Here is a 15,899-nt window from a genome sequence, read left to right as displayed (position 1 = left end):
TATTGAAGATAAAAGCAAAAATAAATAAAAGGGACTTAATTAAAATTAAAAGCTTCTGCACAACAAGGGACACTATAAACAAGGTGACAAGACAGCCTTCAGAATGGGAGAAAATAATAGCAAACAAAGCAACGGACAAACAATCTCAAAAGTATACAAGCAACTCCTGCAGCTCAATTCCAGAAAAATAAATGACCCAATCAAAAAACGGGCCAAAGAACTAAACAGACATTTCTCCAAAGAAGACATACAGATGGCTAACACACACATGAAAAGATGCTCAACATCACTCATTATCAGAGAAATGCAAATCGAAACCACAATGTGGTACCATTTCATGCCGGTCAGAATGGCTGCTATCCAAAAGTCTATAAGCAATAAATGCTGGAGAGGGTGTGGAGAAAAAGGAACCTTCTTACACTTTTGGTGGGAATGCAAACTAGTACAGCCACTATGGAGAACAGTGTGGAGATTCCTTAAAAAACTGGAAATAGAACTGCCATACAACCCAGCAATCCCACTGCTGGGCATACACACTGAGGACACCAGAACTGAAAGAGACACATGTACCCCAACGTTCATTGCAGCACTGTTTATAATAACCAGGACATGGAAGCTAGATGTCCGTCGGCAGATGAATGGATAAGAAAGCTGTGGTACATATACACAAGGGAATATTACTCAGCCATTAAAAAGAATACATTTGAATCAGTTCTAATAAGGTGTATGAAACTGGAGCATATTATACAGTGTGGCGTAAGCCAGAAAGAAAAACACCAATACAGTATACTGACACATATATATGAAATTTAGAAAGATGGTAACGATAACCCCGTATGTGAGACAGCAAAAAAGACACAGATGTATAGAACAGTCTTTTGGACTCTGTGGGAGAGGGTGAGGGTGGGATAATATGGGAGAATGGCACTGAAACATAAATTATCATATGTGAAACCAATCGCCAGTCCAGGTTCGATGCATGATACAGGGTGCTCAGGGCTGGTGCACTGGGATGACCCAGAGGGATGAGATGAGGAAGGAGGTGGGAGTAGGGTTCAGGATGGGGAACACATGTACACCCATGGTGGATTCATGTCAATGTATGGCAAAATAATACAAGATTGTAAAGTAAAAATAAATAAATAAATAATTTAAAATAAAAAAATGAAGTATGGTGATGGAATATTTGACTCTGCCTAAGGGAACCTAGATAGCATATTCAAAAGCAGAGACACTACTTTGCCAACTAAGGTCCGTCTAGTCAAGGCTATGGTTTTTCCAGTAGTCATGTATGGATGTGAGAGTTGGACTGTGAAGAAGGCTGAGCGCTGAAGAACTGATGCTTTTGAACTGCGGTGTTGGAGAAGACTCTTGAGAGTCCCTTGGACTGCAAGGAGATCCAACCAGTCCATTCTGAAGGAGATCAGCCCTGGGATTTCTTTGGAAAGAATGATGCTAAAGCTGAAACTCCAGTACTTTGGCCACCTCATGCAAAGAGTTGACTCATTGGAAAAGACTCTGATGCTGGGAGGGATTGGGGGCAGGAGGAGAAGGGGACAACAGAGGATGAGATGGCTGGATGGCATCACTGACTCAATGGACCCGAGTCTGAGTAAACTCCGGGAGATGGTGATGGACAGGGAGGCCTGGCGTGCTGCGATTTATGGGGTCTCAAAGAGTCGGACACGACTGAGCGACTGAACTAAACTGAAGGGAGCTATGGAAGGCTTTTCAGAGGAGGTGACTATTTAGCTGGGTCTTAAAGATAAGACAAGCTTCAGTTGAAGTGTCTCTGGAAAGTGTTAGAAATCCAATTACAACCTAATAGTAAGCAGATATGAATAACTGCTAAGAGTCTATTTTCTTTTTAAGCACATTCCACCAATAACACTGTTAATGGAAGTAGTCTGTCCTCTACTGATAGAAGAGAATACAAAAAAGAAAAAGAGACTAAACTGTAACTTAATGGTGCACTGAAATTCTGACACATAGGTGACTTCTTAAAATGACATCCACTGAATGTCTGCAGATCCTTTCAAAGTCATTTTAATTCAGAAATGTGAAATTTAAGATATATGACTTCCCTGCTGGTATAGTGGATAGGAATCACCTGTCAATGCAGAGGACATGGGGTTGATCCCTAGTCTGAGAAGATTTCACATGCCATGGAGAAAAAGCCCATGTGCCCAAAGACCTCAAATGGCCAGAGCAATCTTGAAAAAGAAGAATGGAAATCAACCTTTCTGACTTCAGACTATACTACAAAGCTACAGTCATCAAGACAGTACAGTACTGACACAAAGACAGAAATAAAAATCAAAATAAAAGGTTGGAGATAAATCCATGCATCTATGGACACCTAATCTTTGATAAAAAATGAAAAAATATACAATGGAGAAAAGACAGTCTCTTCAACAAAGGTGCTGGGAAAACTGGTCAACTACATGTAAAAAAATAAAAGTAGAACACTTTCTAACACCATACACAAAAACATACTTGAAATGGATTAAAGACCTAAATGTGGACCAGAGACTATAAAACTCTTAGAGGAAAACAGAACACTCTCCAACATAAATCACAGCAAGATCCTCTTGACCCACCTCCCAGAGTAATGAAAATAACAAAAATTAACAAATGGCACCTAACATAAAAGCTTTTGCATAACAAAGAAAACTATAAGCAAGGTGAAAAGACAGCCCTCATAATGGGAGAAAACAATAGCAAATGAAACAACTGACAAAGAATTAATCTCCAAAATATACAAACAGCTCATGCAGCTCAATACCACAAAAACAAACGACTCAATCAAAAAGTGGGCAAAAGACCTAAATAGACATTTCTCCAAAGAAGACAGACAGATAGCTAATAAACATCACTCATGCTCAACATCACTCATTATTAAAGAAATGCAAATCAAAACCACAATAAGGTATCATCTCACACCAGTTAAAATTATTATTGCTGTTTTTCAGTCACTAAGTCATATCCGACTCTTTGTGATCCCACTGACTGCAGCATGACAGGCTCTTCTATCCTCCACTATTTCCCTGAATTTGCTCAAACTCATGTCCATTGAGTCAGTGATGCCATCCAACCATCTTATCCTCTGTCACCTCCTTCTCCTCTTGCCCTCAATCTTTTCCAGCATTAGGGTCCTTTCCAATGAGTCAGCTATTTGCATCAGGTGGCCAAAGTATTGGAGCTTCAGCATCAGCCCTTCCAATGAATATTCAGGGTTGATTTCCTTTAGGATTGACTGGCTTAATCTCCCTGCTATCCAAGAACTCTCAAGAGTCTTCTCCAGCACCACAGTTCAAAAATGTTAATTCTTTGGCACTCAGCATTTTTTTTGGTCCAGTTAATTTTATGTTCTGGCCATCATCAAAAAGTCTACAAACAATAAATGCTGGAGAGGGTGTAGAGAAAAGGGAATCCTCTTATACTGTTGGTGGGAATGCAAACTGGTACATCCACTGTGGAGATTCCTTAAAAAACTGAGAATGAAACTGCCATATGACCCAGCAACCCCACTGCTGGGCATATACCCCAAGGAAACCAGAAGTGAAAGAGACACATGTACCCCAGTGTTCACTGCAGCACTATTTACAATAGCTAGGACATGGAAACAACCTAGACATCCATCAGCAGATGAATGGATAAGGAAGTTGTAGTACATAGACACAATGGAATATTACTCAGCTATAAAAAGGAACACATTTGAGTCAGTTCTAATGAGGTGGATGAACCTAGAGCCTACTATATAGAGTGAAGTAAGTCAGAAGGAGAAAGACAAATACTGTATATTAACGCATATATATGGAATTTAGAAAGATGGTACCAACGATCCTACATGCAGGGCAGCAAAGGAAACAGAGACGTAAAATACACTTTTGGCCTCAGTGAGAAAAGGAATGGGTAGGATGATTTGAGAGAATAGCATTAAAACATATATAGTGCCATATATAAAACAGATAAACAATGCAAGTTTGATGCATGAAGCAGGGCACCCAAAACCAGTGCCCTGGGACAACCTAGAGGGATAGGGTGGGGAGGGAAGTGGAAGCAGGATTCAGTATGGGGGTTGGGGGGACACATGCGGCCGACTCATGCTGATGTATGGCAAAAATCATCAAAATACTGTAAAGTAATTATCCTCCAATTAAAATAAATACATTAGTTTTGTTTTTTAAAAATGCCCTTGTGCCACAACTACTAAGCCTGCACTCTAGAGCCCACAAGCTGCAACCACTGAAGCCCGTACGCCTGGGGCCTGCACTCTGCAGCAAGAGAAGCCACCGTGCGCCACAGCACAGAGGAGCCCTCACTCACCACAGCCACAGAAAAGCCTGCGTGGAGCGACGGAAACGCAGCACAGCCAAAAACAAACAGATGATAGAAAAGAAACTTAAGTAACAAAAGGAAATTAAGCTTTAATTTCCATTCAAATTAAACAATAAACAAACCACAAAGTAACCAGATGGGCCTACAAAAAAAAAATGCTTTGCTAAAGTCTTAGCAATATGCTAACATTTTGTGAATTTTATAATGGATGTTAATAAGATGTATCCTAGATTCAAGTGAAACTCTATATGACATCATGTTAAGACTGTGTTTTGAAGTGAGTCATATTTCTAACCAATAGCAAAAGTGAAAGAAGTTAATTTTAAACAAATTCACAGTACTCACAATTTTCACACTCAGGCTTGAAACTCCATGATCATGAAGTTCATCCTCAAATAGGAGAACTTCTTCGAAAAACTTAATCTGTTCTCTGGCTTTCAGTTTCTCTGTATCTATATGATCTGTTGTAGGTACAACCTGAAAGAAAAAATTTAAGAATGGGCTCGTAAAAAAAATTAAACAGTTTTCCTACCAATATTTTCTGCATAGCCAGAGCATGGTTCTAAATTTTGACGTTATAGGTAGACACACAAAATGAGATATATACCTTGTCCCCGAAGAACAGAAAATGTCCAATATTATAGCTTCATAACAAATACAGTCAAAATTCATCATCTCATTCAAATCATGAAATAGAACACAGTAAAATCAACTGCTCTATTGTGACTATGAGAAAATTAACTATCTGCAAATTAGTCAATGTGATGAATAAACTACTACTATCATAGAAGTTCAAAGCAGTTTGGTGCTATAAAAGTCTACTTACAAGACATTTTTTGGAACTTAAAAAAAATCTTTCCTATAAGAATGATGTTACATAGTTTAGATCTATCTCCAAGTCTACAAACAAAAGTGTTTTAAATATTGAGATAAATAAGAACTTTAGAGAAATTTTAAGGAAAACTCCTAGCATTCCAAAGAGCTTTAGAGGATACTGGCTATTTTTTTTTAAGTATTATTTTACAGCTACCAGACACAAACATATATAACCCAACAAAAGCACCAACAATCTCAAGGTGGGTCACATCAGTAATTCACTAAATCCAAGTATCTCTTAACAGTAACATGAAAGTATGTTTTGTGATACTATTCAAATACATTCATTTTTACTATAAAATGTTCAGCTTTCCAACTCTTTAAAAAAGTTGTATCATGAATAAACACAACAAAGCAATGCCTGTCAAACTATAAGTATTCAGTATATGGTAGCTATTATTGTACTTTATTTAGAAGCTGTGATTAGGTCTTTTTTTTTTCACTCAAGGATAGAATTAAGAAATTTATAGAGTAGTTTCAGAAAACTGGATAAGAATTAGAAAAATATGATAATGGATGGCTAAGTGATTACATAGACTTTGTGGGAAAATGGTTTTAGCTCCCTATTAAGTAATGCAGAGGAAAGGGTGCTATGAAAGAATCTGGCAGTTTGATTCCCAAGAGGTGAAAAAAAGGTCCATAGTTCTTCCATATTTACTTACAGATGATATTTTAGCTCTCTACAATTTTGTTTCAACATCCAGCAGACATGAGATCATACATGGAGGTGAAATTAAAGGGAGCGAAAGGAAGGTGAGGGGTAGGGAGAGGGATTTAGGGCAGCATATGACCAGTGCCTTGCATCACCTGCATGTTTGTGATCTGTTTAAGACAAAGCTCAGTGCCCCTAGGACTGCCTAAGAGCATAAAACTTTAGTTAGTATTAAATAAATACAACTTTTAATTCCTTACTTTTTATTTAGTTTTAGTTCAAAGGAACACATTTGAAAGATCCTCCTTATAGATACATCTGATTTCCAAAAATTAACCATTACATCTCATTAGTAAATGGCCGTTTCACTAATATTTCAAATATGCCTTCAGTAAGTGATTGGTGAACATGAATCCATCTGTTTTGCCAAGTAAGTTCTCAAAAAATGTTTGAAAAAAGAAAGACAAAAAATAATTAGATAACACATGGATTAGGGAAATTCATTATATTTAGCTTGAAAGTCAAAGTGAAAGTGAAGTCACTCAGTCGTGTCCGACTCTTTGCAACCCCACGGACTGTAGCCTACCAGGCTCCTCCATCCGTGGGATTTTCCAGGCAATAGTACTGGAGTGGATTGCCATTTCCTTCTCCAGGAGATCTTCCCAACCCAGGGATTGAACCCGGGTCTCCCACACTGTAGACAGATGCTTTACCATCTGAGCTACCAGGTAAGAGTATTCAACTTAGCTATGTACTATCTTCTTAGTATTTAGCTTAGCTATATACTATCTTCTTAGTATTTAGCTTAGCTATATACAATCTTCTTAGTATTTAGCTTAGCTATATACTATCTTCTTCATACTATTTTCTTCATTCACAAAGACAAATATGTTTAAAACTTTATATATCTCAGCCTTTTTTCTTCCTCAGCTCCACTTATCTCCTCTCTGAATTCAAGCATCTGAAAAGGTAAAACAGCTAAACTTAAGAGATACTGAACATTTCTGGCTTCTGGCATTGTCAAAATAAATCATCTAGACAAACTTTCTTGCAGAAAGTGAAAGGTAAAAGTGAAAGTTGCTCACTTGTGTCGGACTCTTTGTGAGCCTATCAACTATACAGTCCACGGAATTCTCCAGGCCAGAATACTGGAGTGGGTAGCCTTTCCCTTCTCCAGGAGATCTTCCCAACCTAGGGATCAAACCCACGTCTCCCACATTGCAGGAGGATTCTTTATCAGCTGAGCCACAAGGGAAGCCCAAGAATACTGGAGTGGGTAGCCTATCCCTTCTCCAGCAGATCTTCCTGACCCAGGAATCAAACTGGGGTCTCCTGCGTTGCAGGCAGATCCTTTACCAACTAAGCTGTCAGGGAAGCCCAAGTAAGCTAAAGGCAATTTAAAAAGCTGGATAAAAAAAAACCAAAAATGTCTTAAAAGCATTATACAGCCAATGAAGTGAAGAAGGACTGGACTGAGATCTGGAAGAGGACTGGAGCCCAGAAAAGTGACACTGTTCAGTATTCACCAGGTGCAGAGGCCTTGGAGAATTCCTTGCCCTGTTCCCAATTTTGCAAAGACATCTCAAAGTGCCACAACGTCTTCTATTACAGGCCCACTAAGCTAAAGGCAAAGGAGAAAAGGAAAGATATACCCATTTGAATGCAGAATTCCAAAGAATAGCAAGGAGACATAAGAAAGCCTTCCTCAATGATCAATGCAAAGAAACAGAGGAAAACAACAGAATGGGGAAGACTAAAGATCTCTTCAAGAAAATTAGAGACACCAAGGGAACATTTCATGCAAAGATGGGCACAATAAAAGAAACAGCACGGACCCAACAGAAACTGAAGATACTAAGAAAAGGTGGCAATAATACACTGAAGTGAAGTGAAGTGAAGTGAAGTGAAGTCACTCAGTCGTGTCCGACTCTTTGTGACTCTATGGACTGTAGCCTACCAGGCTCCTCCAGCCATGAGATTTTCCAGGCAAGAATACTGGAATGGGTTGCCATTTCCTTCTTCAGAATACACTGAAGAACTATACAAAAAAGATCTTCATGACCCAAATAGCCAGGATGGTGTGATCACTCACCTAGAGCCAGACATCCTGGAATGTGAAGTCAAGTGGGCCTTAGGAAGCATCACTACTAACAAAGCTAGCAGAGGTGATGGAATTCCAGTTGAGCTATTTCAAATCCTAAAAGATGATGCTGTTAAGGTGCTGCACTCAATATGCCAGAAAGTTTGGAAAACTCAGCAGTGGCCACAGGACTGGAAAAGGTCAGTTTTCATTCCAATCCGAAAGAAAGGCAATGACAAAGAATGTTCAAACTATAGCACAGTTGCACTCATCTCACATGTTAGCAAAGTAATGCTCAAAATTTTCCAAGCCAGGCTTTCATAGTACATGAACCATGAACTTCCAGATGTTCAAGCTGATTTAGAAAAGGCAGAGGAACCAGAAATCAAATGGGCAATATCCACTGGATCATAGAAAAAGCAAGAGAATTCCAGAAGAACATCTATTTCTGCTTTATTGACTAAACCAAAATCTTTGACTGTGTGGATCACAACGAACTGTGGAAAATTCTTAAAGTGATGGGAATACCAAACCACCTTACCTGCCTCCTAAGAAATCTGTATGCAGGTCAAGAAACAACAGTTTGAACTGGACATGGAAAACAAACTGGTTCCAAATCAGGAAAGGAGTACATCAAGGCTGTATATTGTCACCCTGCTTATTTAACTTATATGCAGAGTACATCATGTGAAATGCCAGGTTAAATGAAGCAAAAGCTGGATCAAGGTTGCTGGGAGAAATATCAATAACCTCAGATATGCAGATGACACCACCCTTACGGCAGAAAGTGAAGAACTAAAGAGCCTCTTGATGAAAGTGAAAGAAGAGAGTGAAATGTTGCTTAAAACAACATTCATAAAACTAAGGTCACAGCATCCAGCCCTATCACTTCGTGGCAAGTAGATAGGGAAACAGTGGGGAGATGAGAGACTTTATTTTGGGGAGCTCCAAAATCACTTCAGATGATGATTGCAGCCATGAAATTAAAAGATGCTTACTCCTTGACAGAAAAGCTATGACCAACCTAGACAGAACATTAAAAAGCAGAGACAACACTTTGCCAACAAAGGTCCATATACTCAAAGGTATGGTTTTTCCAGTAGTCATGTACGGATGTGAGAGTTGGGCTATAAAGGAAGCTGAGCACCAAAAAACTGATGCTTTTGAACTGTGGTGTTGGAGAAGACTCTTGAGAGTCCCTTGGACTGCAAGGAGATCCAACCAGTCCATTCTAAAGGAGATCAGTCCTGTGTTTTCATTGAAAGGACTGATGCTAAAGCTGAAACTCCAATACTTTGGCCACCTGATGCAAAGAGTTGACTCATTGGAAAAGACCTTGATGCTGGGAGGGATTGGGGGCAGGAGGAGAAGGGGACAACAGAGGATGAGATGGCTGGATGGCATCACTGACTCAAAGGACATGAGTTTGAGCAAGCTCCAGTAGTTGGCGAAGGACAGGGAGGGCTGGTGTGTTGCAGTCCATAGGGTCGCAACGAGTCGGACACGACTGAACTGAACTGAACTGAAACCTCAAGCTCTGATCCCATATAAGAGCTTAGCAAACTAAGACTTCCAGGCCAATGTGGTTTGCCACCTAGTTTTGTATGAATGCAAGCTAAGAATCATTTTCACATTTTTTCAAATGACTGTGGGGAAAATTTTTTTTAATATTTCATGAATAAAAAACTATATGAAATTCAAATTTCCATGTCCATAATTAAAATTTTTGAAACACAGCTGTGCCTACTTGTTTGCATATTGTCCATGGCTGCTTTCATCTGCAACAGCACAGCTGAGTAACTGCAACATAACTCTATGGTCCTCACAGCCTGTAATATTTACTATCTGATCCTTTACATAAACAGACTGCAGACCTTGACTATGAATGCCTATGAGAAATAAATAAAAATACTCTGTGGAGGAAGATATCATCATCCTAGGATTCAAAGAAAATAAGGTATATTAGAAGTCTAGACACCACAAATCAGAACCAACAGAAATAAGACAATAAAAGACACTGCTGCTGCTGCTAAGTCGCTTCAGTCATGTCCGACTCTGTGCGACCCCACAGACACTAGGAACTCTAAATGCTGAAGATAACGAGGCCCAAGCTATAAACAATGCACACTAGTTTTATTTCAAGGAAATAAAATTAAGGTTGAACATATCAAAAGATACTGTGGAATTTAGAAAGATGGCAATGATGACCCTGTATGCAAGACAGCAAGAGAGACACAGATGTGCAGAGCGGACTTTTGGACTCAGAGGGAGAGGGAGAGAGTGGGATGATTTGGGAGAATGGCATTGAAACATGTATTCTATCATGTAAGAAACGAATCGCCAGGCTATGTCCGATGCAGGATACAGCATGCTTGGGGCTGGTGCATGGGGATGACCCAGAGAGATGTTATGAGGAGGGAGGTGGGGCGGGGGGGGGGGGGCGGTTCATGTTTGGGAAGGCATGTACACCCATGGTGGATTCATATTAATGTATGGCAAAACTAATACAGTATTGTAAAGTAAAATAAAGTAAAATTAAAAATTAAAAAAAAATACTAGGAAAAACTTTTTAAACAGGATTATGATCAGACAAATCCTGCTGGGGGTGGGGGGGAGGTGATGACAATGTTCTATTTCTTTTACTCTGTGGTTACATTAAACTGTATTTTCATATTTCATGAACTTTTCTAAGTTATTCCACAATTTTTAAAAGGCTTAAAAATGTACAAATATTCAAGCTAAAAATATTCTTGATACCTTGCAAGAAAAGTAAGTCTTGGTCACATCCTTCAAGTGAACGTCTCTCACTCTCTCACATCAGATGAAGGTTTATAATAGGGAAATTACTTGATACAAATACTTTTATATTTATCATATAAAGTTAATTAATAGCAAATGTTAAGAACCCAGTGTTAAATTCCCTTTTCAAAAATTACTGAAAATAGTGTGTGTGTATATGTACATCCCATTAGGAAACACCATGAAATTGCTATGTTTTACGGTGATTTCTTTCTTTTAAAAGAAAAATAGATACAACTCCCACACTATAATTCACTGGTTTTTAGTATGTTCACAAGACTGTGTAGACATCACTATTACCTAATTCCAAAACATATCATCACCCCAAAAAAGAAACTGTCATACCCACTAGCAGTCTCTCTCCATTCCCCACTTCCCGCATTTCCTGGAAGCCACTACTCTAGTTTTTTTCTATAGATTTGTTTTGCAAATCCTTCTGGAATCATATACATGTAACTTTGTATCTGGCTTCTTTCACTTGGCATAACATTTCCAAGGTATGCATCACTGTTTTGTTTCTTTTCAAGACTAAATAATATTTCACTGTCTAGATATACCAGTTTTGCTTATCCAATGATGAACATCTGGGTAGTTTTCACGTTTTAGCTATTATGAGTAATGCGGCTATGAATATTTGCATACAGGTTTTCATGTGGATATATAGTTTTCTCTCTTGAGTGTATACCTAGGAGTGGAATTGCTGGGTTACATGACAATTGTGTTTAACTTTTTTTTAATTGCTGGCAAGAAAAAATAAGTAACAAGAAATCTACCATGTAAACCATTTAAAAGTGTACAGTTCAATAGTGTTAATTATATTCACACTGTTGTCAGACAGATCTCTAAAACTTTTTCATATTGCAAAACTAAAACAGTATCAGAATTGTTAACTCACGCTTCTGTGGTAAACAACTATCAAAAAGCATACAGTATTCATATGTGTTCTTCTTGCCTTTTATCTTACAAACTCCACTCATTTCCAATGTTTGTGTCAACACATTACCCCCGCCTCTCCCACTTAATTTACTTTTAAAGCTCAAAATATTAAAGATTATATACAAATGGCCAACAAGCATATGAAAAGATGCTCAGCATCACAAGTCATTAGGGAAATGCAAATCAAAACCTCTCACACACTGCTCAGTTCAGTTCAGTTCAGTTCAGTCACTCAGTCGTGTCCAACTCTTTGTGACCCCATGAATTGCAGCACGCCAGGCCTCCCTGTCCCTCACCATCTCCCAGAGTTCACTCAGACTCACGTCCATTGAGTCCGTGATGCCATCCAGCCATCTCATCCTGGGTCGTCCCCTTTTCCTCCTGCCCCCAATCTCTCCCAGCATCAGAGTCTTTTCCAATGAATCAACTCTTCTCATGAGACGTCCAAAGTACTGGAGCTTCAGCTTTAGCATCATTTTTTCCAAAGAAATCCCAGGGTTGATTTCCTTCAGAATGGACTGGTTGGATCTCCTGCAGTCCAAGGGACTCTCAAGAGTCTTCTCCAACACCACAGTTCAAAAGCATCCATTCTTCAGCGCTCAGCCTTCTTCACAGTCCAACTCTCACATCCATACATGACCACAGGAAAAACCATAGCCTTGACTAGGCAGACCTTAGTCGGCAAAGTAACGTCTCTGCTTTTGAATATACTATCTAGGTTGGTCATAACTTTCCTTCCAAGGAGTAAGTGTCTTTTAATTTCATGGCTGCAGTCACCATCTGCAGTGATTTTGGAGCCCAAAAAAATAAAGTCTGATACTGTTTCCACTGTTTCCCCATCTATTTCCCATGAAGTGATGGGACCAGATGCCATGATCTTCTGTTTTCTGAATGTTGAGCTTGAAGCCAACTTTTTCACTCTCCTCTTTCACTTTCATCAAGAGGCTTTTAGTTCCTCTTCACTTTCTGCCATAAGGGTGGTGTCATCTGCATATCTGAGGTTATTGATCTTTCTCCCGGCAATCTTGATTCCAGCTTGTGTTTCTTCCAGTCCAGCGTTTCTCATGATGTACTCTGCATATAAGTTAAATTAGCAGGGTGACAATATATAGCCTTGACGTACTCCTTTTCCTATTTGGAACCAGTCTGTTGTTCCATGTCCAGTTCTAACTGTTGCTTCCTGACCTGCATACAGATTTCTCAAGAGGCAGGTTAGGTGGTCTGGTATTCCCATCTCTTTCAGAATTTTCCACAGTTTATTGTGATCCACACAGTCAAAGGCACACACTGCTGGTGGAATGTGAAATGGTACAGCTACTATGGAAAACAGTACAGAGGTTCCTCAAAAAATTAAAAATAGAATTATTACCATGTGATCCAGCAATTCCACTTCTGGGTATACACTCAAACAAACGAAAGCAGAATTCTGAAGAGATATTTGCACACCTATGTTCATAGCAGCACTATTCACCATAGCCAAGAGGTAAAAGCAACCCAAATGCTCACTGGCAAGTGAATGGAAGAACAAAATGTATATACATGCAATGGAATATTACCCAGCCCTAAAAAGGATGGGAAGTCTGACACATGCCACAACATGGATAAACCTTGAGGACATTGTGCTAAGTGACATAAGCCAGTCATAAAAAGGCAATGTATGGTTCCACTTACATGAGGTATCTAAAGTAGTCAAATTCACAGAAACAGAAAGGAGAATGGCAGTTGCCAAGTGCTAAAGAAGGAAGAAATGGAGAAGTTGATGTTTAATAGGTATAGATTTTCTGTTTTTAAAGAGGAAGAAGTTCTGGAGATTGGTGGCACAACAGCATACTTTAACACTAATTAATATGTTTGAAAATAACTAAGATAGTAGTTTTATGTTACATATATTTTTATCGAAAGGAAAAAAGAAAAAGAAAATTTAAGATACTGAATCATACTAAAATAACTGGGCAAATGTTCCAATGTGCTTTAAAAAAAAAAAAACTTTTTAAAATGCAGGCACACTAAGCATGTTTTATTCCTAAAACACAGTATCAATAGAAAAGGCAGCCTTGTACTTCTATCTTCCTGTATATCCAATTTATTTACTTAATAAGTGAAAGTTGCTCAGTCATGTCCAACTCCTTGCAACCCCATGACTATATAGTTCATGGATTTCTCCAGGCCAGAATACAGACGTGGGTAGCCTTTCCCTTCTCCAGGGGATCTTTCCAACCTAGGGATCAAACCCAGGTCTCCCGCATTGCAGGCAGATTCTTTACCAGCTGAGCCACAAGGGAACCCCAAGAATACTGGAGTGGGTAGCCCATCCCTTCTCCAGCAGATCTTCCTGACCCAGGAATCGAACTGGGGTCTCCTGCATTGCAGGCAGATTCTTTACCAACTGAGCTATCAAGGAAGCCCATTTATTTTATAGGAAAGAAAAAAAAAAAAACGGCCAAATGTTGATAGGTTACTATGGGCCAGGTACATATTATACATTTGACCTGTTTTCTCATAATATTCTCATACCATAATCTGAGAGAAGCGCCCATTGTAGCCCAGACAACAAATGACAAGGCTGGGTATGAATACAGCGAGGTCAGTATTACTTCATGACTGGCTCTCTCTCCTCTTACACCATGATACAACTCAGGGTAATGGGTTAAACAATCTGAAGAGTGAGAAAACATTAAATATACACACACACCAGAAGCCACCAGCAACTAAAAAGCAAAAATTTAAGGGCAAAGGAAAGGCTTCATTCTAATGCCTCATTCTCTGATACTCTTACTGTACATATAAAATACCTTCTCCTACAATGGCATACACTTCCTATATATACTAGGGCTTCTGAATAAGTGTTCTGAGGAACAGCTGAAGGATTAAATAATTAAAAATCTCAAATAATATTACAGGTCAAAAACTATATATATTATAGGTCAAAAAATCCTTAGGTATTAAAACAAAGTTAAATGTAAAATATGTTCCTATGAAAGTGATCTTCCACATATAACAAATGTGCTTAACAATAAGTCCTAGCATCAGTTTTACCTTACCAAGAGATACATACTTAAAGATCTTAAACCCATTTTTTCATCTATAAAATGAGGATAATAATGCCTATCTAACAAGTTTATTTTGAGAATTAAACAACAAAGACCTAACAATTTTACCTGGAAAACAGTCACTATTTTTTAAGGCAACAAAGGAACACATTCATCAACTCTATTTAGATCATAAAGCAAGAGGTAAATACTATTTAGACAATATATCTACTTTTATGGTATTTCAATATTTACTTGACATTTGAAATATGTTACTATAATAATAGCAGCTGCTATTAAGATCTTATTATGTTAACAGACACTGTGCTAATACATATATTCTTTACGACATCACAACTGATATTATCCTTAGTTTACCCAAGGCTTGAAAGTGAAAGTGAAAGGCACTCAGTCGTGTCCGACTCTTTGTGATCTCAATGACTATACAGTCCATGGAATTCTCCATGCCAGAATACTGGCTATTCCCAACCCAGGGAGGGAACCCAGGTCTCCCACATTGCAGGCAGATTCTTTACCAGCTGAGCCACAAGGGAAGCCCAAGAATACTGGAGTGGGTAGCCTATCCCTTCTCCAGCGGATCTTCCTGACTCAAAAATTGAACTGGGGTCTCCTGCATTGCAGGCGGATTCTTTACCAATTGAGCTATCAGGGAAGCCCAAAGGCTTAGCAAAGATTAAATTGCTTTTCCAAGCTATTAAGTACTGGTGCTGAGATTTGAACTAAGGTCTGCCAAAGCCTCAGCTCCTTACCACTAATGAGTGGTTGATCATACTGACATTTGTCAGCAACACCTTAGAACAAATCAGATGACAGGCTGAAGTGCCAATGAAGAGTACTGAGTATATGCCTTTCACCTCCTACTGCTCTCACATTCCTTGTCTCCCACAAAGAAAGTCATCATTATTATTGCATAAGGTAAAACAAATTCTCATTTCCTCACTTTCTGCAATGAAATAGCAAATGGCCTACACACTGTGAAAAGTTTTTCAATCAGGAATGAAAAGAGGGAATATTAATCTATGAAGTATTAACAGACTAGAATAACCTTCCTCCCCCAATAGACAGTAGTGGAGAGATTATTTGTCTGTACTCTGCTGTATCCATGACTCTATGTAGCTAAGCTCCCAATACGAGGCCTGCCGGTTCCACATTCCTAGTGTCATTT

General features: G+C 38.8%; 1 protein-coding gene across 3 annotated transcripts in view; it reads right to left on the bottom strand.

Moving 5' to 3' along the window:
• TIPRL (TOR signaling pathway regulator) overlaps positions 1-15,899 on the bottom strand; it is a 71,098-nt gene that overhangs the window by 44,173 nt on the left and 11,026 nt on the right. For all 3 annotated transcript variants that reach the window (XR_011248310.1, XM_069548821.1, XM_069548828.1), the window contains exon 4: positions 4,687-4,818. Coding sequence is in view for 2 of the 3 variants with exons in the window: in XM_069548821.1 (XP_069404922.1) it covers positions 4,687-4,818 (132 nt within the window). In the remaining variant the exon portion in view is untranslated. The remainder of the gene's footprint in view (positions 1-4,686; positions 4,819-15,899) is intronic.

The sequence above is a fragment of the Ovis canadensis genome, chromosome 1 (assembly GCF_042477335.2).
Source record: "Ovis canadensis isolate MfBH-ARS-UI-01 breed Bighorn chromosome 1, ARS-UI_OviCan_v2, whole genome shotgun sequence".
NCBI lineage: Eukaryota > Metazoa > Chordata > Mammalia > Artiodactyla > Bovidae > Ovis > Ovis canadensis.
Note: the sequence above shows the minus strand (reverse complement) of the source record. Positions and strands in the feature narration are given on the sequence as shown.